Here is a 26,596-nt window from a genome sequence, read left to right as displayed (position 1 = left end):
TAGCTGGGATTACAGGAGTGCACCACCACACCCGGCTAATTTTTTGTATTTTTAGTAGAGAGGGGGGTCTCATCAGGTTGGCCAGCCTGGTCTTGGAACTCCTGACTTCAGGTGATCCGCCTGCCTCAGCCGCCCAAAGTGCTGGGATTACAGGTGTGAGCCACCACGCCCAGCGCAAGTTTTATGGACTAAAGGAAGTCCCTAACACATAGGTCTAGACCCTTGTTTTCCTGTTTCCTCATTTGAAAAAGCAGTATGCACATCACTATAAATGAATTCTCAATTTCTGCTTTGAAAACAATGCTGCATACACATAGCCCATGAATTTTTCCGTAGCACCTTCTACCCACATGCCCCCATTTTTTTTTTTTTTTTGATAGAGTATCACCCAGGCTGGAGTGCAGTGGCACAATCTCGGCTCACTACAACCTCTGCCTCCTGGGTTCAAACCATTGTCCTGCCTCAACCTCCCAAGTAGCTGGAATTACAGGCAAGAGCCACTACACCTGGCTAATTTTTGTATTTTTAGTAGAGACAGGTTTCACCATGTCCAGGCTGGTCTCGAACTCCTGACCTCAAGTGATCAGCCTGCCTCGGCCTCCCAAAGTGCTGGGATTACAGGCATGAGCCACTGCGCCCAGGCTTCTTCTTCTTCTTTTTTTTTTTTTTGAGACGGAGTTTCGCTCTTGTCTCCCAGGCTAAAGTACCATGGCGCGATCTCGGCTCACTGCAACCTCTGCTTCCCCATTCAAGCAATTCTCCTGCCTCAGCTTCCCGAGTAGCTGGTATTACGGTGTTCGCCAACATGCCCAGCTAATTTTTTTTTATTTTTAGTAGAGATGGAGTTTGTCATGTTGGCCAGGCTGGTCTTGAACTCCTGACCTCAGGTGATCCACCTGCCTCAGCCTCCCAAAGTGCTGGGATTACAGGCGTGAGCCACTGAGCCCAGCATTTTTTTTGTTGTTTGTTTTCAGATGGAGTCTCTCCCAGGCTGGAGTGGAGTGGCACAATCTCGGCTCACTGCAACCTCTGTTTCCTGGGTTCAAGCAATTCTGCTTTAGCCTCCTGAGGAGCTGGGGTTACAGGCATGTGCCACCATGCCCGGCTAATTTTTGTATTTGGGGTTTCATCATGTTGGCCAGGCTGGTCTTGAATTACCTCAAATGATCTGCCTGCCTCAGCCTCCCTAAGTGCTGGGATTATAGGCGTGAGCCCGTAACAGGCGTGCCTGGCCAGTTTTCAGGTTTTTGACTTAAGCAACTAGATAAGTGTCACTCAATCTCCAAAGGCATTGTCTATCTTCTATTTCTCCCTTCTCCTCCTCCTCCATATCCAGTCAGACACTATATTAGTACGGGTTCTCCAGAGAAACACAATCAATAGGATGTGTATATGCAGAAAGAGATTTAAGGAATTGGCTCACATTATTCTGGGAGCTGGCAAGTCTGAAATCTGCAGGGCAGACAAACAGCCTGGAGACCCAGGGAGATTTGATGCTGCAGTCTGGAGGCTGAATTGCTCCTTAAGGGTCTCGTTTTAATTTGAACTGACTGGATGCGGCCCACCCTCATTATAGAGGGTAATCTACTTTAATCAAAGTCTGCTGATTTAAATGTTAATCACATTTAACAAATACAATTCATAGCAACAACTAGACTAGTGTTTGACCAAACACTGAGTAACATGGGTACCATCGCCTAGCCAAGTTGATACATAAAATTAACCATTAAAGTCATTAAGTTCCATTGACAATGACCTTTAAATATTTCTCAAGTTGGTTTCTTCTTCTCCATTGCCATTGCCTTAATTTAGGCTTGTGTTCTTCTCATTTAATTAATTCATAAAATATGTATTAGGCACTATGCCAAATGTTGGAGATACAATTGTGAGTAAGATTGTGTCCTTGGGACTTACATTCCATCCTTTTCCTGCCTTCTTTCTTGCCTCCTTCCAATCCACATTTTTTTTTTTTTTTTTTGGTCTTGTCACTTTGATGCCCAGGCTGGAGTGTAGTGGCCAGAACGTGGCTCACTGCAGCCTCGACTGCCTCAGCTTCCTGAGTAGCTGGGACCACAGGACCACAGGTGCACACCACTATGCCTGGATATATATATATTTTTGTAGAGATGGGGTCTCACCATGTTGGCCAGGTTGGTCTCGAACTCCTGGGCTCAAGCGATCCTCCCACTTTGGCCTCCCAGATTGCCGGGATTACAGACGTGAGCCACCGTGCCTGGCCCCAATCCACCTTTATAAATGGCTGCCTGTAGATCATGACCTCTCATATTTTAACTGGGCTGTAGAATATGTATTGAAGGACAATCTTTATAAAATCCAATCCACCTTTATAAATGGCTGCCTGTAGATCATGGCCTCTCACATTTTAACTGGGCTGTAGAATATGTATTGAAGGACCATCTTTATAAAATGTTTATTTGTAGACTCTGAAAAGATACACCAGAAAGGGGGAACAATGGTTACCACTAGAAAGAACGGAGCGGAGCAGCTGATCATTGTATCTACCTTTTTTGTTTTTTTTTGAGACGGGTCTAACTCTGTCGCCCAGGCTGGAGTGCAGTGGCGCGATCTCGGCTCACTGTTGCAACCTCCGCCTCCCGGGTTCAAGCGATTCTCCTGCCTCAGCCTCCCTAGTAGTTGGGATTACAGGCGCGCCGCCACCACGCCCAGGTAATTTTTGTATTTTTAGTAGAGGCGGGGGTTTTACCATGTTGGCCAGGCTGGTCTCGAACTCCTGACAGCAAGTGACCCGCCCATCTCGGCCTCCCAAAGTGCTGGGATTACAGGCTGAGCCACCGTGTCCTGCCCACGTATCTACCTTTTTATCACACGAATGTTGTACCAAGTTCGCGTAATACATATTTGAAAATAAAAAGCGAAGGCCGGGGGGTGGTCCGCCCATTCAGATTGGAGGCAGGGGGGATCAGAGGTCAGAGTCGAGACCATCCTAGGTGAAAATGGCCCGTCTCTTAAACTAACTATAGTACTCAAATATGTAAGGCCAGGCGCGGTGGCTCACGCTTGTAATCCCAGCACTTTGGGAGGCCGAGGCGGGCGGATCACGAGGTCAGGAGATCGAGACCACGGTGAAACCCTGTCTCTACTAAAAATACAAAAAATTAGCCGGGCGTGGTGGTGGGCGCCTGTAGTCCCAGCTACTCGGAGAGGCTGAGGCAGGAGAATGGCGTGAACCCGGGAGGCGGAGCTTGCAGTGAGCCGAGATCGCGCCACTGCGCGAGACTCTGTCTCAAAAAAAAAAAAATAAATAAAATAAAAATAAAAATACAAAAAATTAGCCGGGCGAGGTGGCGGGCGCCTGTAGTCCCAGCTACGCCCACTGCACTCCAGCCTGGGTGAAAGAGCGAGACTCCTTCTCAAACAAAACAAAACAAAACAAAACAAAACAAAACAAAACAAAACAAAACAAAATCCATCCACTGGCTAGCCCTTTAAAATCCTGCGGGGGAGCCCAGTGGCCCAACGGCGAAGTTTAGTCCATCTTGCCCTTTCTGGTCAGTGTACCTGTTCCATTTATCTCTGACTGCGCCACTCAGTCAGGTGAGGGACCACTGGAGTTCTTTCTACCGGAAATGCACTTCAGCAAATGCCACTTGCTCTCTCCAACTTCAGTTTCGCCAGCGCCTACCTCAGGAAGCCTTCCTTCATCCTCCGGCCCCCGCCGCCGCTAGTGTTATCCTTTTACATTCAACCCCATAATGCTGCTTTTTGTGGCAGTCATCACAGTGTCGAAATTTGTTTACATGTCTATCTTTGCTACTTCATGGAGGACAAAGATACACCTTATACCTAGCATAGACCCCAGGAGGTCCGAAATTGTTCTGCGAAAGAAAAAAAAAAATCAATGTGCTGGCCTCAAAGGGGCTCACAGGAAGGGAAAAGCCTCGAAGACTGAGGCTCTCTTCGATTCCTTCGTGACTAACTCGAGGCAAACATGCCAGGAACGCGGCTCTCCCCACTCGCTCCTGCATCTGCGCCCGGAGCCCGCCGGATTCCAGAGGGGTCCCCTCCACCTAGCGCGCGACGACTCCCTCTGGGGTCCCGGAAGCCCGGCCACCGCCCCCACAGGCACTGCCTCAGAGCCCTCTTCTGAGCGCGGCGTGGGTATCCGCAGGCGGCCATGGACGGTGATCACAGTGACCAGAGGGACAGCGCACCCTCGGGTCGAAGCGGGGTAGGCGTTGACAGGGGAGGGGCGACGAAGACTGGCGAGGTTCAGGCGCCAGCCAAAGAACCACCCTGCTAACTTCCTGGCACTTACGTTTCCTGCCCGGGGCCCACAGTCGGTTGGCGGTCTTCCAGCTCCACGAACTCCAGTACTGTTCTGCATTGCAGGGAGCTGGAAGCCCAACCCAGCACTCCTCAGCCCCCTCTGCTCGTTCCGCCCCTCCCTCTGCTCGTTCCGCCGCTCCCCCTGCACGTTCCGCCCCTCCCTCTGCTCGTTCCGCCCCTCCCTCCGCCCCTCCCTCCGCCCCTCCCTCTGCCCCTCCCTCCGCCTCTCCCTCCGCCCCGCAGCGCCGACCGCGGTCCCCGCCCACTTCTTACCCGCGCCCGTCGCCGCCGCCGCCGCCGCCTGAGGGGGCGTGGCCTCGGCTCGGCGCACAGTCAGCCACGGTCCCATCCTGCTCCGCGCCGGCCAACGAGAGCAAATCCAGTGACTCACCTCCGCCGTGCTAACTCCTCGTTAGCTCTCCCTCTCACACACACTCACACCCGGCTCGAGATGGCGGCCGCGGCGGCGGCGGCGGCGGGGGACTCGGACTCCTGGGGTGAGGAGAAGTTGCTGGGGCAGGGCCCGGGCCGGCGCCGGCCCCACGCAGTGGCAGGCACTAACGCGGCTCGCTCTCTTCCGTAGACGCCGACGCGTTCTCTGTGGAAGACCCAGTGCGGAAGGTGGGGGGCGGCGGCACTGCCGGCGGGGACCGCTGGGAAGGCGAGGACGAGGACGAGGACGTCAAGGTGGGTACGGGCTAGGGCGCCGGGCAGCGCGGTAGCGGGCTGGCGCTGTTGCCAGCCGACTCTGGGCCCTGGGGCGCTGCCGGGGCCTGCGGGCCGTGGGTCCAGGCGCGAGCCTAGGGCCTGGCGGTGCTCTCTTCCCCTCGGTTTGCCGGCCATGTGTGGGCCGAAGACTGGCAGCATGGCCTCCCGGACTCCCTCGCCGGTTGAGGGTCTGCTCTCCAGCCTGGATCCCACCTGCCGGCTGGCGACGAAAGGTGACAGCATCGGCCGGGTCGGCCCACGTGCAAGCTTCGCGGTTGGGAGCCTCTCGCAGGAATGAGACCGGGAAGTTGGAAATTGAGCCTTGTAGCTTATCCATATGGAAAGGCTTGAAACTTGCCTGTCTTTTCGAGCTCAGGTCAGCCCAGGGCCAGTAACTCATTTATGACCCTGAGGTCTGCTTATACAGTTTGTTCGAGGGATTAGATGAGTGGAATATTGTGGTTGAATTTCAATCTTTTTTTCCCACACGAGACAGCTAGAAACAGTAAAGGGAAATAACTTTTGGCTCTCCCTTCCCCCACCCTGTGGTAAAAAGAATGAACTGAACACTGAGATAGCCCGCAGTTAGTGGACAGAAACCCAGGTAGTTCACACCGTGACCTGAGAAATGGAGAGACGACAGTTACTCAACTACACACATACGACTCCTAAGGAAATATTGAAGATTTGGTGGTGATTGTAGATGACGGGCCCCTGGTTTTTTTTTTTGTTATTGTTTTTTTGTCTATGCCTTGTAGATAACCATTTTTACCTCAGTCGTTTATTTTGAAAACTTCGAAGGGTTCATTATGCAGCTTTAAGTGACATTTACTTCTACGTGTTTTTTTTTTTTTACAGTAATTACAGAAGTCTCAAATCCAAAATGTTAAGACTCTTATTAACAAAGTTCTCAAAATCTTGTTATATTTGTGCAGATAAAGTTTTGTGTGAAATGGAAAATGTTTTTTTTGTGGTTTTGCCTAATTTAGTGAATTTCTCCTAATTTATAAACACAAACGGAGAACCCTACAAATCCTGCCTGAGCTGAAAAGTTTAAGCTAGATAATCACTATGAACTTAATAGGGATGTTGTTTTGAGTTTTCCTCTTCTCTTCCCAGTCCGATGAGGTTGAATGTGTGGATGTCCAATTTATTGACAGCCTGAGGTTCAAGAATGTTGTGAGCTTTGCACACATTGAAGTTAATAAATCGACTGATTATTGTTTGAAGACACTTAGATGCTTTATTTACGTGTTGTAGAAACATGGGACTAGATTTGGTTACCAGCCGCATTACAAGATATTAGTTACCCTCTACATTGTAGCAGATTTTCAGTTTTGAGCCTTGGGTTCATATTGGCCCTTTCATTTTTTTCCATGCATATAGGAAGTGGCAATTAAGATATCTGTTATGAAATTTGGGAATAAATTAACAAATGCAGAGAAAAGATTAGAGATATTAGGAAAGAAGTTGCAGAAAATGAAGTTTTAATGGATAGTCTAGACTAATGTCATGGAATAACTTCCTTGGGATTAAGGGATCTAAATGGTATCGATCTTGATGAATATAATTCTTTTTTTTTTTGAGACGGAGTCTCGCTCTGTCGCCCAGCCTGGAGTGCAGTGGCGCAATCTCGGCTCACTGCAAGCTCCGCGTCCCAGGTTCACGCCATTCTCCTGCCTCAGCCTCTCCGAGTAGCTGGGACTACAGGCGCCCGCCACCGCGCCCGGCTAATTTTTTTTTTGTATTTTTAGTAGAGACGGGGTTTCACCGTGGTCTTGATCTCCTGACCTCGTGATCCGCCCGCCTCGGCCTCCCAAAGTGCTGGGATTATATTTTTTTTTTTTTTTTTTTTTTTTTTTTTTTGAGATGGAGTTTCACTCTTGTTGCCCAGGCTGGAGTGCAGTGGAGCGATCTCGGCTCACTGCAACCTCCACCTTCCGGGTTCAAGCGATTCTCCTGCTTCAGCCTCCCAAGTAGCTGGGATTACAGGCACGCACCACCACGCCTGGCTAATTTTGTATTTTTAGTAGAGACGGGGTTTTGCCATGTTGGTTGGGCTGGTCTTGCATTCCCGACCTCAGGTGATCTGCCCGCCTTGGCCTCCTAAAGTGCTGGAATTATAGGCGTGAGCCACCTCACCCAGCCTCTGATCAATGTAATTCTGATCACTTGGAACAAGTTTTGGATATTTACAAGTTGTAAGGGACCACAAAGATTATCTTGTCCAGTTGCTCTTTTTTTTTTGAGATGGAGGCTCGCTCTGTCGCCCAGGCTGGAGTGCAGTGGCACAATCTTCGCTCATTGCAAGCTCCGCCTCCCGGGTTCACTCCATTCTCCTGCCTCAGCCTCCCAAGGACTACAGGTGCCCGCCACCACGCCCGGCTAACTTTTTGTATTTTTAGTAGAGACGGGGTTTCACCGTGTTAGCCAGGATGGTCTCAATCTCCTGGCCTTGTGATCTGCCTGCATTGGCCTCCCAAAGTGCTGGGATTACAGGCGTGAGCCACCACACCAGGCCCCAGTTGCTGTTTTAGTGCTAAATTTCTTTTTTCTTTTAACTTAAAACAATTTATCTATTCATCTAATTTTTTGAGACAAGGTCTCACCCTGTCTCCCAGGCTGGAGTGCACAATCTCTGCAACCTCCGCCTCCCGGGTTCAAGTGATTCTCCAGCCTCAGCCTTTCTTTTTTTTTTTTTTTGAGACGGAGTCTCGCTCTGTTGCCCAGGCTGGAGTGCAGTGGCGCAATCTCGGCTCACTGCAAGCTCCGCCTCCCGGGTTCACGCCATTCTCCTGCCTCAGCCTCTCCGAGTAGCTGGGACTACAGGCGCCCGCCAACACGCCCGGCTAATTTTTTTGTAGTTTTAATAGAGACGGGGTTTCACCGTGGTCTCGATCTCCTGACCTCGTGATCCGCCCGCCTCGGCCTCCCAAAGTGCTGGGATTACAAGCGTGAGCCACTGCGCCCGGCCAGCCTCAGCCTTTCTAGTAGCTGGGATTACAGGTGCACCGTCATGCCCAGCTAATTTTTATACACACACACACACACATATATATATATATATATATTTTTTTTTTTTGAGGTAGAGTCTCGCTCTGTCGCCCAGGCTGGAGTGCAGTGGCACGATCTCGGCTCACTCCAACCTCCGCCTCCCAGGTTCAAGCAATTCTCTGCCTCAGCCTCCCGAGTAGCTGGGATTACAAGTGCCCACCACCACACCCAGCTAATTTTTGTATTTTTAGTAGAGACGGGGTTTCACCATCTTGGCCAGGCCGGTCTTGAACTCCTGACCTTGTGATCCACCCGCCTCAGCCTCCCAAAGTGCTGGGATTACGGACGTGAGCCACCGCGCCTGGCTATATATATATATATATATATACATATTTTTTTTTTTTTTTTTTTTTTTTTTTGTAGAGACAGGGTTTCGCCATGTTACCTAGGCTGGTCTGAAACTCCTGAGGTCAAAGTGATCTTCCCGCCTCGGCCTCCCAGAGTGCTGGGATTACAGGTGTGAGCCACTGCACCTGGCCTATTTATTTTGAGACAGATTTGTGAGACTGGCTAATTTTTGTGTTTTTGGTAGAGTTGGAGTTTCGCCAAGTTGCCTAGGCTGGTCTCGAACTCTTGGGCTCAAGTGATCTATCCTCCTCAGCCTCCTAAAATGCTGGGATTATGGGCGTGAGCCAGCAGGCTCAGCCATATCACCAAATTTCTGAATTCTTATGTTTTTGTACTTTTTATGAGGAGTTGCAGACAAGGCTTAGTTTCCGTGAGATCTTCTGTTTATGTCAGCATCTAGTACTTAACCTTTAAAAATACAGGTTTAATGTCATTTGTAATGTCCTGGGAAATGAAAAGAAAACTGATGTTTTTGTTATTATAATTTGCTCCAGCACTTTACTATCATTTAGCAGACTTAGTATTTTGCTGTCCTTGACTTTTCAAATAGCTGTCTGGCAGTGGCAGAAGTGGACTTAGGTGAAACTGTACAACTGTTAATATATATGGTGAGAAAAGGCTATGCTTTTCCCCAGTTAAAAAGATGAGAACTTGGGAGCATACTTTCCCATCACCCTGGCTTTATTTACCTTTTTTACTATCCTGATAATTGTGCAGAGGCAGTGGGAAGAACTGTTCACTTGGCGTATTTGACTCCTTCCCCATTGCTGGTATGATACGTAGGATGTGTTGACTGAGAAGGCAGTGAGTACTTACTGGAAGCAAGGACAACATAACTTTTGCTCCATTTTACTAGTCTCCTAGCATTTCAGTAGAACAGTTTAGAAGCTAGATTTATGCAGAGGGTACAGAGTTTGCAGAAACTTCTAGCTGTGTTCAGCCATCTCAGGCATTTGCCTCTGTAATCATGTAGCATTTCTTTTAAAAGATCCTGAAGAGGCTGAGGCAAGAGGATTGCTTGAGCCTAGGAGTTTGACGCCAGCCTGGGCAACATAGCAAGACCCCAACACATTTAAAGAGAGCGATCCTGAAGAACAGATTTAGTTGAGCCTCTCTTGTCCTACTCATTCACCCTCTGTTAGGATCCTATTTCAATAAATAGTTTGAATCTACCAGATAAGGACATTTTTCAGGGGTTGGAAACAACTTCTAAAGAACAGGATCTGTATTTTACAGAAATGTGAAATTACTAGGAAATACCCAGAAGGTGGGCATTTTGCCAGAAAATGGATATTTTGAAGAGAGTGTGTGTATGTGTAACTTATGAAAAATTCCAAACATGCAGTAGAGAGAAACATTTAATAAACCAGTGACCAGTCTTGTCTCCTCTGTATCCCAACTTTCCTCCTCCAACCAGATTATTTTCAAGAAAATCTCAGTCATATCATTTCATACCCTGCCACTTTTATAAACTAGCAAGTTTTGAATTAGGAAGCATGTTTGTTACTGAAAAATATTTTCTTGTCATGATGGATCATTGTAAATAAACCACTTGTTTAGTGTTCAGTGTCTTGATATTGCTTAGCCAGGAATTTAAAGTAGATTGATAACTGTCCTGAATATGAGACAGGTAGGCATTGAGATGGAACTCAGCTGAGTGCTGATCCATTGTAGTATGTTAAAAGCTTAATGAATTGAATTAAATGAAGTAGAATTTACTAAGGTGGGCACCTTGGCTTCTAGGCACCCAGCATAGTTCTGAGATGGTGGAAGAACATTTTGGCTTTTAAAAAACTGAAGTTTGCTGGGAAGTCTACCCTTGCCAAGATCTCGTTGCACAGTTCTGAGTTCTCTGAGTAGAACTGCACAGCTTACAGAACACCAATTAAAGGCTTTTTTTTTTTCCCCAGCAAGAGATTATGTTTTACCTAAACCAAATTATTTAAAGAAAAAAGGAGAAGGAGTATATGTTAGTTCCTAGGCTGTTGTTATAGGGCAAAAGAGTTTTATTGCTCGTTTGAAGCTACTTCTATTTGACAATCTATAAATACATCTTGCTTAAGTTGGAAAGCATTTTCAGCCCTAAATGTGTTCTCATTGCATGTGACATAATGTAGTTTTATATTATGAAGACAGAACCAGCTAACTACTGGCCACATTGTTAGAAATAAAAAGAAAGCAAGATTTAAAGTTTTCTGCTTTGCTTCTGATACTTAGTTGTGTTCAATTTGGAAGCAGGTTTTAAAGTTAAAAAGCAGCCATCTCTTTCATAGAAATAGCTTAAAAGATGGGTGTGTATCTGCAGGGCAAGAGTATAGATAAGCCAAGTAGTTTATAAACAGGCCCTATTCTAAGAAGCTAGCCATTTTAGGAGAGCAGCCTGGGTGATTCTTTTGAAGATAAATTGGATATTATAGTTGAAAGATTAATTGGCTGCCAAAAATAATTGGGTAAAGGATTTAATTGGATGTTCCTAGGTAGTCTCTTGAACCAAATAACCATTTAGGGCTCTTTGAAGTGAGTTGTAGACTTGCTTCCTATTTTAAATGTTAATTTTAGCTGTTTCTCTAGGAACCCTTTTTACATTTTATCTGAATTTGCTGCTGGAATTTACAAACTTCTGATGTTTACAGAAAATTGGTCGGGCCGGGCGGGGTGGCTCACGCTTGTAATCCCAGCACTTTGGGAGGCCAAGGCGGGCGGATCACGAGGTCAGGAGATCAAGACCATCCTGGCTAACACAGTGAAACCCCGTCTCTACTAAAAATACAAAAAATTAGCCGGGCGTGGTGGCGGGCGCCTGTAGTCCCAGCTACTCGGAGAGGCTGAGGCAGGAGAATGGCGTGAACCCAGGAGGCGGAGCTTGCAGTGAGCTGAGATCGTGCCACTGCACTCCAGCCTGGGTGACAGAGCAAGACTCTGTCTCAAAAAAAAAAAAAAAGAAAATTGGGCATATTTTTTGAAGCAGCGTGGTGAACATTCTACCTTAAATCTACTTTTCAGACACTTAATTTTATAACTATGGAAATAAAAACTCTAATTTCCTGGGGAAAGCTACCTGGTCTTTTGCTTTTATAATTACATCTGTTTGGAAGTGTGACCAGTCTCTTTTTGCTGACACTTACTACGCTCCTTTCTTTAGGGGCTTAGTGCTAGTTTGGTAGTAACTTCAGGGCAGACTTGTAAGCACTTTGGGGAGAGAGCGACAGTCAAGGTTCGGATGGTCCTTTTATGAATTGAGGAGCAGATGTCATGGTTCTTCTTGGGACATGTTGATAGGAACCACTTCTTTTTTTTTTTTTTTGAGACGGAGTTTCGCTCTTGTTGCCCAGGCTGGAGTGCAATGGCACGACCTCAGCTTACTGCAACCTTCGCCTACTGGGTTCAAGTGATTCTCCTGTCTCAGCCTCCTGAGTGGCTGGGATTGCAGGCATGCACCACCGCACCCGGCTAATTTTGTATTTTTAGTAGAGATGGGGTTTCTCCATGTTGGTTAAGCTGGTCTCGAAACTCCCGACCTCAGGTGATCCACCTGCTTTAACCTCCCAAAGTGTCGGGATTACAGGCGTGAGCCACTGCACCCGGATTTTTTTTTTTTTTTTGAGACGGAGTCTCACTCTGTCTCCAGGCTGGAGTGCAGTGGCGCAATCTCGGCTTACTGCAACCTCCGCCTCCTGGGTTCAAGCGATTCTCCTGCCTTAGCCTCCCAAGTAGCTGGGACTACAGGTGTGTGCCACGACACCCAGCTAATTTTTGTATTTTTAGTAGAGATGGGGTTTTACCATGTTGGCCAGGATGGTCTCGATCTCTTGACCTCGTGATCCGCCTGCCTTGGTCTCCCAAAGTGCTGGGATTACAGGCATGAGTCACCGTGCCTGGCCAGAATCACTTCTTTTGCTACTAAAATCTGTTCTGTGATGGAGTAGGGAATGTCTAGGTAGCTTCATTATGTCTGCATTGATGTGTGTCTGGGGTAAGGTTTATGCTTTGATGGGAGAAACTAGGGACAGGGATAGAGGTGGACATAGAGTTGGTGTGAATGTACTGAGGGAGCAGTGATATGGGTGGGGTTGGGGTGATATTTTTCTGGGAAGGGTAACTGAAGAGCATCAACATTAAATAAAAATGCTCCTATGTTGAGTTTGTTTCTTTACCTTCGGGTATTGAGATGGAGCTCCCTATTTTCAGCCATACTTCTTTTTTTTTTTTTTTTTGAGACGGAGTCTTGCTCTGTCGCCCAGGCTGGAGTGCAGTGGTGCAATCTCGGCTCACTGCAAACTCCACCTCCCGGGTTCATGCCATTCTCCTGCCTCAGCCTCTCTGAGTAGCTGGGACTACAGGTGCCCGCCACCACGCCTGGCTAATTTTTTGTATTTTTAATAGAGACGGGATTTCACCGTGGTCTCGATCTCCTGACCTCGTGATCCGCCCGCCTCGGCCTCCCAAAGTGCCGGGATTACAAGTGTGAGCCACTGTGCCCGGCTTCAGCCATACTTCTTACTTCTTGACCTCGTAGTACCAGAGGCAGACCAGCTTTTTTCTTTTTTCTTTTCTTTTCTTTTTTTTTTTTTTTTTTTTTTTTTTAGACAGAGGCCTTCTCTGTCACCCAGGCTCTGGAGTGCAGTGGCGTGATCTCAGCTCACTGCAACCTCTGCCTCCCGGGTTCAAAGTGATTCTTGGGCATCAGCCTCCTGAATAGCTGGGACCACAGGTGCACACCACCACGCCCTGCTAATTTTTTTTGTATTTTTAGTAGAAACAGGGGTTTGCCATGTTGGCCAGGCTGGTCTTGAACTCCTGACCTCAGGTATTCCACCCGCCTTGGCCTTCCAAAGTGTTGGGATTACAGGCGTGAGCTAGCACATCTGGCCCAGTTTCTTAAAATTAGTAGAAAACTGGCCGGGCGTGATGGTTCATACCTGTAATCCCAAAACTTTGGGAGGCGGAGGCAGGTGGATCACCTGAGGTCAGGAGTTCAAGACCAGCCTGACCAACATGGAGAAACGCGTCTCTACTAAAAATACAAAATTAGCCAGTTTGTGGTGGCACATGCCTGTAATCCCAGCCACTTGGGAGGCTGAGGCAGGAGAATCGCTTGAACCCAGGAGGCAGAGGTTGCAGTGAGCCGACATGGTGCCATTGCACTCCAGCCTGGGCAATAAGAGTGAAACTCCATCTCAAAAAAAAAAAATAAATAAATAAAAAAGGTGGGAGGGGCCAGGCACGGTGGCTCACGCCTGTAATCCTAGCACTTTGGGAGGCTGAGGCGGGCGGATCACGAAGTCAAGAGATCAAGATTATCCTGGCCAACATGCTGAAACCCGGTCTCTACTAAAAACACAAATTAGCTGGGCATGGTGGTGCATACCTGTAGTCCCAACTAACCAGGGGGCTGAGGCAGGAGAATTGCTTGAACCTAGGAGGTGGAGGTTGCAGTGAGCTGAGATTGCGCCACTGCACTCCAGCCTGGCGACAGAGTGAGACTCCCACAAAAAAAAAAAAAAAAAAAAGATCAGTAGAGAACCACTACAGGCAATTTAAGGTGAGAAGGTTGGTAACCAGTATACCTCTAGCTGGGCATATCTTAATATGTGTAATAATCCTTCTCTTTAATGAGATTCCCAGAGTTCCCAGGAGAGGGACTTAGTTCCCAGTTAGTTATTTTATACTTCAGGACTCAGGGAAGAAGTCATATTTACTATAATACTATTTTTTTTTTTTTTTTTTGAGACGGAGTCTCGCTCTGTCGCCCAGGCTGGAGTGCAGTGGCGCAATCTTGGCTCACTGCAAGCTCCGCCTCCCGGGTTCACGCCATTCTCCTGCCTCAGCCTCTCCGAGTAGCTGGGACTACAGGCGCCTGCCACTACGCCCGGCTAATTTTTTGTATTTTGAGTAGAGACGGGGTTTCACTGTGGTCTCGATCTCCTGACCTCGTGATCTGCCCGCCTCGGCCTCCCAAAGTGCTGGGATTACAAGCGTGAGCCACCGCGCCCGGCCACTATAATACTATTTTTATTATTATTTCGCATTGTAAGCTGCTTTATTCCAGCGAATTAAATTGTTTACCAGACTGTGAATTTTGTAAGCAAGTGTTTAAAACATGCTTTTTAAAGACCTTCCTTAACATTGTGTTTAAAGCCTTAAATGAAGCTGTTTACATGTATGCATTTAAAGGATGTATCTCAGCATGTTACTCTAAAGATGTGTTGTAAGCTGCTTTATTACAGTGAATTGAACTCTACTAAACCATGAACTTTGTATGCAAGTGTTTAAAACATGCTTTTTTAAAAAGTAAATCATTTTATTTTCAATAAAAAGGTCAGTCAAATGTTTAGTTATTTAAAACTTTTTAAAAATTATTTTTTATAATTGGCACATAATGTACATATTTATGGGGTATATTGTGATGTTTCAATGCATGTATACATTGTAATTACCATTTCGTCACTTTAAACATTTATCATTTCTTTGTGATGTTAACATTCAAAATTTTCTCATGGAACTATCTTGAAATATACAACATTGTTATTAGCTGTAATCACCCTACTGGGTAACAGAACACCAGAACTTATTCTTCTAACTGTAACTTTATACCTATGACACTTTAAAGAACTTTGGTCCATTCAGAGCAGGTCCCTTAGTTTTTCACTGAGATTGTGGGATGGCTATGTCTGGGCCTCAGTTTCCTTTTCTGTAAAATGGGGGAATAACACTACCTTCCTTACAGGACTGTTGTGAGAATTAACCTTGTTACTACACCTGTTTCTCAGAAGGGTTGTAAATATGCATCTTCTGGAAGTAAGCAAATGGTCCTCCTATATGAAACACTGCCGCATATCACTCACAGATCCAGCCTTCCTGTGTTCTGTGAAGATTTAAACAACAAAAAATGCTTAGTAATTCACTTTTATTTTTAGCTCTTTGGTTCCTTTTGTACTGTGATGTATAGCACTTAGCAAACTAACGGCGAAATACAAACGTTTGATCTCTAATTCCTAACTCTAGTATCACAGTTACTCAAATAATGACTAGCTGGTTTGCTTTCAATCTGTTAAAACTGCGAGCTGTGGGTTAAATTGCTGAAGTAAGATGAATGTAAAAATACACTTACTTTTTAATACAAAGTTCCTTTAATTACGCTTGCAGACTGTATGACGGCCTTAATCAGGATGTTGAATTTTTAATTTCTTTAGTGGACTTAGAGATTTTTATTAAGAATCAAGGCTTGGTTAGTTTATATTCCTAGACTGATACAAATTTGTGATCTGTCGTGTTATGAAACCAGAAGCTTGGTGTCATAGTGTGGCATATTAGTCATACTAGTCAGCCTTTGCTTCTTTAGTAGTGTCAGGGCCTCTTGCCCTGCTTTTGCCATCTTGCCACTCAGCTTCAAATGGCATGTCATAGTGTGCCTGGTGGTTGCTGAGACAATGGCCAGGCTACCTATGATTAAAGCCATCTTTAATCATAGGGCTGTGTCTGTCTCTATTAAACTTGAGCCTTCTAAGTTCTGTGGAGCTTTTAGAAAATTGTGTTTATATTTAGCTCAGTGATTGAGTTAGGCATAGAAAAAACAGAGTATAGATCTTTTTTTTTTTGAGACAGAGTCTCTGTTGCCCAGGCTGGAGTGCAGTGGCTCGATCCTGGCTCACTGCAACTTCTCCTGAGCTCAAATGATTCTTATTCCTCAGCATCCTGAGTGGCTAGGATTACAGGCGTGCACCACCATGCCCACCTAATTTTTGTATTTTTTAGTATAAACAGGGTTTCATCATGTTGGCCAGGCTGGTCTCGGAACTCCTGGTCTCAAGTGATCTGCCTGCCTTGGCCTCCCGAAGTGCTGGGATTAAAGTGCCCTGAGTTAGAGAGTGGGATCCATGAAGGCTTGATTAGCTCTTGATGTTTTTTTTTTTTTTTTTTTTTTTTTTGTGAGACGGAGTTTCATTCTTGTTGCCCAGGCTGGAGTGCAATGGCACGATCTTGGCTCACCACAACCTCTGCCTCCTGGATTCAAGCAATTCTCCTGCCTCAGCCTCCCGAGTAGCTGGGATTACAGGCATGTGCCACCACACCCAGCTAATTTTGTATTTTTAGTAGAGGTGGGGTTTCTCCATGTTGGTCAGGCTGGTCTTGCATTCCCAACCTCAGGTGATCTGCCCGCCTTGGCCTCCCAAAGTGTTGGGATTACAGGCATGAGCCGGCCTTGACTTTTTTTTTTTTTGAGACGAAGTCTCACAGTGTCACCTGGGCTGGAGTGCAGTAGCACAATCTTGGCTCACTGCAACCTCTCACTCCTGGGTTCAAGCGATTCTCCTGCCTCAGCCCCCAAATAGTTGGGATTATAGGTGCCTGCCACCATGCCCAGCTAATTTTTTGTATTTTTAGTAGAGACAGGGTTTCACTATGTTGGCCAGGCTGGTCTCAAACTCCTGACCTCGTGATCCGCCCACCTCAGCTTCCGAAAGTGCTGGGATTACAGGCGTGAGACACCCTGCCCGGCCTGACTCCTTTTTAATAGTGGGCTTAAGAATTATATAGACTTAATCCATTAACCAGGCTTATGTTATATGGAATATTCCTTGAAATAAATGAGCTATTAGCCAGAGTATAGGATGCTTTTTACATGTGGGGGAAAGTAAAAACTATAAAGTTCTCTCAGTTTTTTATTTATTAATAACTGAATCACTTTCAGAGAGGCTATTGATTTCAGCTAGGTTGTCCTAACTGCTAATGGAGAAGCTTTCTTATGAAGTTAGGTAAGTTGATATGAAGGTTCATATGGAAAAACAAACATGCAAGAAAGGCCAAGAAAACACTAAAAAATCTGAAAACCTACAAGGAAGGACTAGCCCTAGCTGACATTAAAATACATTGTAAAGCCTCTGTAATTAAAACAGTACAGGCTGGGCATGGTGGCTCACGCCTACAATCCCAGCACTTTGGGAGGCTGAGGTGGGTGGATCACCTGATGTCAGGAGTTCGAGACCAGCCTGGTCAACATGGAGAAACCCCATCTCTACTAAAAATACAAAAATTAGCCGGGCATGGTGGTGGACACCTGTAATCCCAGCTACTCCAGAGGCTGAGGCTGGAGAATTGCTTGAAACCAGGAGGCAGAGGTTGCAGTAAGCTGAGATCATGCCATTGCACTCCAGCCTGGGCAACAAGAGTGAAACTCCGTCTCAAAAAACAAAACCAAAAAAAACCCAGTATGGTACTGTTATATGGAGAGACAGTAGACTAGTGGGATAGGATCAAAAGCCCAGAAATAGACCAAGTACATATGAAAATTTAGTATATGGTAAGTCACAGGGTATCTTAAAATGTTTTTTGCTGTGATAGAATGCAATAGACTGGGTATTTTATAAACAACAGATTTATTTCTTATGGTTATGGAGGCTGAGAAGTCCAGTATCAAGGTGCTGGCATCTGGCGAGGGCCTTCTTGCTCTATTATCCTGGGGCAGAAGGGCAAAAGAGCACAAAGGATTGCAGGAGGTGTCAGAACTCATCCTTTTATCAGGTATCTACCCCTAAGATAAAGGTATTAATAATCCATTCATGAGGGCTTTGCCTCTAATCATTTCTGAAAGACCCTACTTCTCAACACTGTTGGATTGGAGATTGTTTTCATCACATGAACTTTGGAGGACACATTCAAACCATAGCCCAGGGAAAAAAACCATTATTTATTAAAGGGTTTTAACTAAATGATGCTGTGACAACTGAGTAGCCATTTGGGAAAAAAATAAAATTAGATCCATGTCGCACATCATACACAAGAAAAAAACTCCAAATAGATCAGAGATCTAAATAAAAAAAACAATGAAACCCTATACATTCTAGAAAAAATGGTGGGTGAATTCTTAGGTGTAAGAAAAGACTTTCTGGCTGGGCGAAGTGGCTCGTGCCTGTAATCCTAGCACTTTGGGAGGCTGAGGCGGGCAGATCACCTGAAGTTGGGAGTTCGAGACCAGCCTGATCAACATGGACAAACCCCATCTCTACTAAAAATACAAAGTTAGCCAGGCATGGTGGTGCATGTCTGTAATCCCAGCTGCTTGGGAGGCTGAGGCAGGGGAATTGCTTGAACCCAGGAGGTGGAGGTTGTAGTGAGCCGTGATCATGCCATTGCACTCCAGCTTGGGCAACAAGAGCAAAACTCCGTCTCAAAAACAAAACAAAACAACACAAAAACAAGAAAAGACTTCCTTATTAACTTGAAATCCATCCGGAGGCAATGAAAGAAAAGACTGGGGCTAGACACGGTGGCTCACACCTGTAATTCCAGCACTTTGGGAAGCCGAGGTGGGCGGATCACAAGATCAGGAGTTCGAGACCAGTGTGACCAACATGGTGAAATCCTGTCTCTACTGAAAATACAAAATTAGCCAGGCATGGTGGCGTGCGCTGGTAATCCCAGCTACTCGAGAGGCTGAGGCAGGAGAATCACTTGAACCTGGGAGGCAGAGGTTGCAGTGAGCCGAGATTGTCACTGTATTCCAGCCTGGGTGATAGAACAAGACTCTGTCTCAAAAAAAAAAAAAAAAAAAAATTTCTACTAAAAATAAATGAGCCAGCCGGGCGTGGTGGCTCACGCCTGTAATCCCAGCACTTTGGGAGGTGGGTGGATCACGAGGTCAGGAGATCGAGACCATCCTGGCTAACATGGTGAAACCCCGTCTCTACTAAATATACAAAAAATTAGCCGGGCGTAGTGGCGGGTGCCTGTATTCCCAGCTACTTGGGAGGCTGAGGCGGGAGAATGGTGTGAACCCAGCAGGCGGAGCTTGCAGTGAGCCGAGGTCACGCCACTGCACTCCAGCCTGGGCGACAGGGCAAGACTCCGTCTCAAAAAAAAAAAAAAAAAATGAGCCAGGCGTGGTGGTGCATGCCTGTAATCCCAGTTACTGGGGAAGCTGAGGCAGGAGAATTGCTTGAACCTAGGAAGTGGAGGTTGCAGTAAGCTGAGATTGCGCCATTGCACTCCAGCCTTGGCAAGAAGAGCGAAACTCCATCTCAAAAAAAAAAAAAAAAAGTCTGGTAAATTTTACTGCATAAATTTGTTGGGATGCATAGCACTTCATGGGGAAACAATAGAGGCATTTCCATCAAGAAACCAAGGATGCCCATTACCTCTGCTGCTGTTCAACATTGCACTAGAGGTTTAGCTGGCCCAATTAGATAAATCACTTGTGAGGGCCTAAGGATTGGTAGAGAAGTAAAGCTATCTTTTGTTGGCAGATAGTTTTCCAGGTAGCATACCTGGAAAACCCTAGAGATGCAATGATAAATCTAACTTAAGTGATAAATGAATTCAGTAAGGTAGCAGGATATTAACATATAAAAAAGCCAATAGTCATTTTTGTTTATTTGTTTTGAGACAGGGTTTTTATGATGGTGAGTTGCCTAGGATACTATGATAGGACACTGTCATAGCTCACTGCAGCCTTAACCTCCTGGGCTCAAGTGATCTTCCCACCTTAGCTTCTCAAGTAGCTGAGACTACAGGCACATGCCACCTCGCCCAGTTAATTTTTTAATTTTTTTTTTTTTTTGCAGAGATCGGGTCTTGCCAATAGGTTTTTATACACAAATAATAGCCACATAGAGGACATAATAGGAAAACACCCTATTTATAATAGCAACATACAAGATGAAATACTTAGGAATAAATCTAAAGAGAAATGCGCAGAGCCTCTAATAGGGAAACCACTTTAAAACACTTCTGAAAGATACAAAAATGTACTTGATCAAATAGAAAGACAGCTGTTATTCTTGGTTAGGGCAGCTCAGCATTATAAGATGTCATTTCTCCCTACATTGATTTACAAATTTAATGCAGTACAAAAAAATACCAACAAACATTTCTCTGGAGTTAGTCAAGTTGATAATAAGGTTCATGTAGAAAAGCAAACATGCAAGAATTATTAATGGAAGTCCTTTTCTTTAGGATAACTGGGATGACGATGATGATGAAAAAAAAGAGGAAGCAGAAGTAAAACCAGGTGAGCCACTGGGGCCCCTCCATATGTCTTGCTAAGCATTTGTGACTTGTATTAAGACAAATGACAGAACGCTAACAAAATGGAAGATTTGGGTATTTAGAAACTAAGTGTCCTTCCATTCCCACTTTATTCTGTTTTCCCTGCAACTTTTCTCTATCGCCTCAAAATATAATCAGATTAGATACTTGTTGTATTTCTGTATGAGTGCTTGTTACTAGGAAAGGGTAGAGGTTTTGGCATTAATTATAGTTGAATGATCTAAGCCCTGCCTATAGGACAGTGGGGAAATATGAAGGGATATTTGGATCTTAGGGGTTAGAGAGGAGAAGGAAGAGTCCCAGAAGTTTCCCATTATTTGTGAGAAAAATCACTGTTTGAAGCTGGGAAAGGTTTGGTCTCTTAACAGTATACAAGTATCATGTCTGTCTCATCCATAAACTGGAAAATACTCAGTAGAACTGTGAATAAAACTTTTTTTTACTTCTAGAGGTAAAAATTTCAGAAAAGAAAAAAATAGCAGAGAAGATAAAAGAGAAAGAACGGCAACAGAAGAAAAGGCAAGAAGAAATTAAAAAGAGGGTAAATTCTATTTTCTAAAATACAGAATTCTCACGTCGGTAGTGGTATAGTTTCTAACAAGCTGCACATATTACGTAGCAATTTGAAGGGCTCTGTAAAGACCGTAAATGGATACCATAAGATAGGTAAAATCCAAACAAATTGATTTGTGGTTTTTGCAAAAACAGAATCAAGTTTTATATATGAGTGTCTTTTAAGTTTTCACAAACATTTAGAACAGTCATGATAGTGCAGTGACTACAGTCAGTGATTTTTGCCAGTGCCTGTAGTTCATTCTAGTCAGCAGGATTAGTTTTTGTTGTTGTTGTTGTTGTTGTTTTTTGTTTTTTTTTTGGAGACAGAGTCTTGCTCTGTCTCCAGGCTGGAGTACAGTGGCACAATCTCAGCTCAATGCAACCTCTGCCTCCCGGATTCAAGCCATTCCCCTGCATCAGCCTCCTGAGTAGCTGGGACTACAGGAGCCACGGCGAGCTAATTTTTTGTATTTTAGTAGCGATGGGGGTTTCACCATGTTGGCCAGAATGGTCTCAATCTCCTGACCTCGTGATCCGCCCCCCTCGGCCTCCCAAAGTGCTGGGATTACAGGCGTGAGCCACCGCGTCTGGCCAGGATTAGTTTTTATTTGCAGTGTATATATTGAACAAAATATAAAAATTGTTCATTTCTGTGCCATGTGCTATATACATGTATTTGTTTTTGATTATTTGGCACAGGATCAGAAATATTTGCTTTTTTTTTGTTTGTTTTTGTTTTTAGACAGAGTCTCACTCTGTTACCTAGGCTGGAGTGCAGTGGTGTGATTTTGGCTCACTGCAGCCTCCACCTCCCAGGTTCAAGCAATTGTCATGCCTCAGCGTCCCAGGTTGGAATTACAGGCACATGCAACCATGCCTGGCTAATCTTTGTATTTTTAGTAGAGATGGGGTTTCGCCATGTTGGCTGGGCTGGTCTCAAACTCCTGACCTCAAGTGATCTGCCTGCTTCAACCTCCCAAAGTGCTGGGATTACAGGCATGAGCCACCATGTCCAGCCTATTTTCTGTTTCTTTTCTTTCTTTTTTTTTTTTTTTTAAGAGATGGAGTTTCACTCTTGTCGCCCAGGCGGGAGTGCAATGGCGTGATCTCAGCTCACTGCGATCTTCTCCCGGGTTCAAGTGATTCTCCTGCCTCAGTCTCCCGAGTAGGTGGGACTACAGGAGTGTGCTACCACGCCCAGCTAATTTTGTATTATCAGTAGAGATGGCATTTCACCATGTTGGCCAGGTTGGTCTCGAACTCTTGACCTCAGGTGATCCACCCGCCTTGGCCTCCCAGAGTGCTAGGATTATAGGCGTGAACCACTGTGCCCGGCCTATTTTCTATTTCAGAACACATTTACATGGTTCAAAAATTAAAACAGCCTGGCGCGGTGGCTCATGCCTGTAATTGCAACGCTTTGGGAGGCTGAGATGGGAGTATTGCTTGAGTCCATGGATTCGAGACCAGCCTGGACAACATAGGGAGACCCCGTCTCTACAAAAAATAGAAAAACGAGCTGGGCATGGTGGCACATGCCTGTAGTATCAGCTGCTTGGGAGGCTAAGGTAGGAGAATCACTTGAGCCCAGGAAGTTGAGGCTGCAGTGAGCCATGACTGTGCCACTACAGTCCAGCCTAGGTGACAGAGCAAGACCCTGTCTCAAAACAAAAAAAAAAGAAGAAAACGGCCGGGCATGGTGGCTCATGCCTGTAATCCTGGCACTTTGGGAGGTCGAGGCAGGCAGATCACAAGGTCAGGAGATCGAGACCATCCTGGCTAACATGGTGAAACTCCGTCTCTACTAAAAAATACAAAAAATTAGCCGGGCCTGGTCGTGGGTGCCTGTAGTCCCAGCTACCTGGGAGGCTGAGGCAGGAGAATGGCATGAACTCAGGAGGCGGCGCTTGCAGTGAGCGGAGATCACAACCACTGCACTCCAGCCCAGGCGACAGAGCGAGACTCCATCTCAAAAAAAAAAAAAAAAAGGAAGAAAGAAAAAATAATTATATCCCAGTATAAAGAGAAGATAGATATACACTAAGCTGTCAACTGTCATCTCAGAGAAGTGGGTTTGGGAAACAAATGACATCTACTATTATATCTTTAAAATTTGTTATAGTGATAATTTTATAATTATACAATATGATGAAAAGGGGAAATGTTTTGAACCATTCTGTTGGACATTTAGGTTGTCTGTAAATTTATTTGAAATTATGAATAATACTCTAATGTACATTCTTGGGCTTACAAATTTGTGTGCATCTTATTTCTTAAGGTAAATACCTGGAAGTAGAATACTTGATTAAAGCATGTAAAAATATTATTTAAGACTTGATACTGGCTGGGCGCGGTGGCTCACGCTTGTAATCCCAGCACTTTGGGAGGCCGAGGCAGGCGGATCACAAGGTCAGGAGATTGAGACCACGGTGAAACCCCGTCTCTACTAAAAATACAAAAAAATTAGCCGGGCGTGGTGGCGGGTGCCTGTAGTCCCAGCTACTCGGAGAGGCTGAGGCAGGAGAATGGCGTGAACCCGGGAGGCGGAGCTTGCAGTGAGCCGAGATTGTGCCACTGCACTCCAGCCTGGGCGACAGAGAGAGACTCCGTCTCAAAAAAAAAAAAAAGACTTGATACATATTACCAAGTTGCCCTAGAAAGGTTTTTCCAATATAGTTTTAGTAGCAGTGTATGAAAATAGTATTTTTACCTTGTCCACAGTCTCAATTCCTTTTTTTTAAAAAAGGCTATAGAAGTAACCCCAGTCTTCCTGGGTACAAATCTGTCACATTACCAGCTGTGTTACCTTCTATTATTTTGGGCAGGTTGTTTCTTTGTGCCTCCATTGCTTATCTTTAAAATTGGGTTAAGGATACCTAAAGTGGACTGGGTACAGTGGCCCACACCTGTAATCCCAACACTTTGGAAGGCTGAGGCGGGCAGATCACTTGAGGCCAGGAGTTCAAGACCGGCCTCGCCAACATGGTGAAACCCCATCACTGCTAAAACTACAAAAATTAGCTGGATGTGGTGGCGCACGCCTGTAATCCCAGCTACTCAGGAGGCTGAGGCATGAGAATCACTTGAATCCAGGAGGCAGAGGTTGCAATGAGCGTAGATCGTGCCACTGCGCTCCAGCCTTGGTGGCAGAGTGAGCGTCTGTCTTAAAAAAAAAAAAAAAGAAAAAAAATCTAAAGTGTTTAGAAGAATGCCTGAAACGGTAATTACCAATGTTCGCTTTTATTTATAATTATATACGCTTATTTAAGAATTCGTACAATACAGAAAGGTACTGAGTGCATCATAATCCCAGTGCTTTTTAAAAACTTTGGTTTCATTTTAGTTAGAAGAACCTGAAGAACCTAAAGTACTAACACCAGAAGAACAATTAGCAGATAAACTGCGGCTAAAGAAATTACAGGAAGAGTCAGACCTCGAATTAGCAAAGGAAACTTTTGGTAAGACGGGAGTATGATTGCAATACAGTATTAAACGGTTACAGGTGAAGACCCAGAAAGTTCAGAAAACATCTCCTTTTCTTAAAAGAAACATGATACTGGCTAATGTAGATATTAGAAAGCAGTTTTTAATCTCCGTGTATATTTGAGATTTCATTACATGTTCAGATTTTTGAATAATTGTTTTGAGTAAAAGATTATTAAGATAAGTCATTTATAGCAGAGCAAGAAGGGCAAAAAGGAGTAGACTCAGATGAAGTACACTACTGCATAGAATATTTTTATCAGCTGGATGAAATTTGCATGAAATGTGAGGTCTGTAGCTTTGAAATGGACTGTAGGGCTGTCCTGTTGTCTTAAGACTTAGACAGTAGGATGTTGCTCCAGGTGAGGCATGCACCTTTTGCTGTGCCTTCTTGTGCTCAATGTCATTTCCTTCTGCAATCCTCCTTTGCCCTTACCATGCCCTATCTTTAGAGGGCCTCCATTTCTTTGCGCGGTGTCTGCAGCTGTGGTTAGTGCATGAGATAAAAGTGCAGGATCCTATAAATAGATACATTCAGAGTGTTCCAGAGTAAGAGACATGGCTAGAGAAATAGTCAAAGCCCTCACTTCATTTAACCAAGTTATCGTTCGTTACCTGTTGAGTACTTTTCAGAGTATAAGATCATGTTGAAACAGTTAAATCACTGAAATTTATAGCCAAGAAGGAAAGCTCTAGTTATTGATACCCCTCCCCTACTTTCATACTTTCTCTACTCTAAAACAGATCAACAGGCTGACTGTAGTGATTGTTTTCCTTTTCATGGGGAAGTATGACCTTATCTGTCAGTGGATCTGTACAAATATCAGGAGTTGCTGTGAATGTTCCTGTGCACCACTGTATACTTGGCAGGTCTTAACTGCACTCATCTAATTATAGAGAGCTCTTGGCTGTTATTATGTGTCTTCCTAGGATGGTAAAAGCTGCCCATGTGTTTATTAAAGAGGCAGGTTTATGAAGTGTGCATAAAGCCTAGCATGGGACACCTGTTATAGACTAAAAGGTAAAAACACGCATTCTTTTTTTGTTTTTTGTTTTTTTTCGAGACGGGGTCTTGCTCTTTCGCCCAGCCCGGAGTGCAGTGGTGCAATCTCGGCTCACTGCAAGCTCTGCCTCCCGGGTTCATGCCATTCTCCTGCCTCAGCCCCCCGGGTAGCTGGGACTACAGGCGCCCGCCACTGCGCCCGGCTAATTTTTTGTATTTTTGGTAGAGACGGGGTTTCACCGTGTTAGCCAGGATGGTCTCGATCTCCTGACCTCGTGATCCACCCGCCTTGGCCTCCCAAAGTGCTGGGATTACAGGCGTGAGCCACCGCGCCCGACCTAAAACATGCATTCATACAGTCATTGTTAATAGGATTTTACTGTTGTGTTTCTCATACTAAAAATACCACATGTAATATTGTTAATAACTAATCTACTTGACATGGAGGATACAGAAGCATACTTATCTTAGTGTAAAACTCATCTAGGCCAGATTTTTTTTTTTCTAACAGGGTCTGGCTCTGTCACCCAGGCTAGAGTACAGTGGCTGAGATTGGCTTACTGCAACCTCTGCCTCTGGGCTCAAGCCATCCTCCCACCTTAGCCTCCCAAGTAGCTGGGACTACAGGCGCATGCCGCTATGCCTAGGTAATTTTTGTTTTTTGGGGTTTTTTTTGTAGATACAAGGTTTCACTATGCTGCCCGGGCTGTTGTTGAACTCCTGAGCTCAAGTGATCTCCCCGCCTTGGCCTCCTAAAGTGCTGGGATTACAGGCGTGAGCCACCATGCACAGCCTAGGCCAGATTTCTTCTATTGGGATTTAACGTGTTTACCCCTGCTTAGCTTCTGGAGTTAGACAAATACTTTCACAGGATCCATCTTTGTTTCTTTTTGTTCCCTCTCTCCCCACTTTACTGTGGGGGTGTTCTTGGAGAAGAACAGAGTATCCCTTTTGTAATGTAATATGTTGTGTTTTGTTTTTAGAGAAAGGGTCTTGCTCAGTCATCCAGTCTGGAATGCAGTGGCATGACCGTAGCTCACTGCAGCCTCAAACTCTTGGGCTCAAGCAATCCTCCCACCTCAGCCTCCCGGG

The 26,596-nt window shown here is 45.3% G+C and overlaps 2 protein-coding genes and 1 pseudogene across 5 annotated transcripts in view; 1 reads left to right on the top strand and 2 right to left on the bottom strand.

Annotated features, from left to right (window-relative positions):
- Positions 1-4,049: 4,049 nt before the first annotated feature.
- LOC116481589 (uncharacterized) lies at positions 4,050-4,657 on the bottom strand (annotated as a pseudogene).
- EIF3J (eukaryotic translation initiation factor 3 subunit J) overlaps positions 4,636-26,596 on the top strand; it is a 32,585-nt gene continuing 10,624 nt past the window's right edge. Inside the window, exons 1-5 of the mRNA XM_032175466.2 lie at positions 4,636-4,805; positions 4,892-4,995; positions 20,371-20,425; positions 20,913-21,004; positions 24,362-24,476. Coding sequence (XP_032031357.1) covers positions 4,760-4,805; positions 4,892-4,995; positions 20,371-20,425; positions 20,913-21,004; positions 24,362-24,476 — 412 coding nt within the window. The 5' untranslated portion in view covers positions 4,636-4,759. The remainder of the gene's footprint in view (positions 4,806-4,891; positions 4,996-20,370; positions 20,426-20,912; positions 21,005-24,361; positions 24,477-26,596) is intronic.
- Positions 15,083-26,596, bottom strand: part of SPG11 (SPG11 vesicle trafficking associated, spatacsin) — a 118,647-nt gene continuing 107,133 nt past the window's right edge. For 3 of the 4 annotated variants that reach the window (XM_032175457.2, XM_032175461.2, XM_032175462.2), the window contains one exon: positions 24,755-25,019. In XM_032175457.2, the coding sequence (XP_032031348.1) occupies positions 24,934-25,019 (86 nt within the window). In that variant the 3' untranslated portion in view covers positions 24,755-24,933. Of the gene's footprint in view, positions 15,284-24,754; positions 25,020-26,596 lie in introns of those variants that run through there. The other variant, XM_032175458.3, reaches the window with a different exon arrangement.

The sequence above is a fragment of the Hylobates moloch genome, unplaced genomic scaffold (assembly GCF_009828535.3).
Source record: "Hylobates moloch isolate HMO894 unplaced genomic scaffold, HMol_V3 SCAFFOLD_14, whole genome shotgun sequence".
In the NCBI taxonomy this organism is placed as follows: Eukaryota; Metazoa; Chordata; class Mammalia; order Primates; family Hylobatidae; genus Hylobates; species Hylobates moloch.
This window is presented reverse-complemented; position numbering and strand designations above follow the sequence as displayed.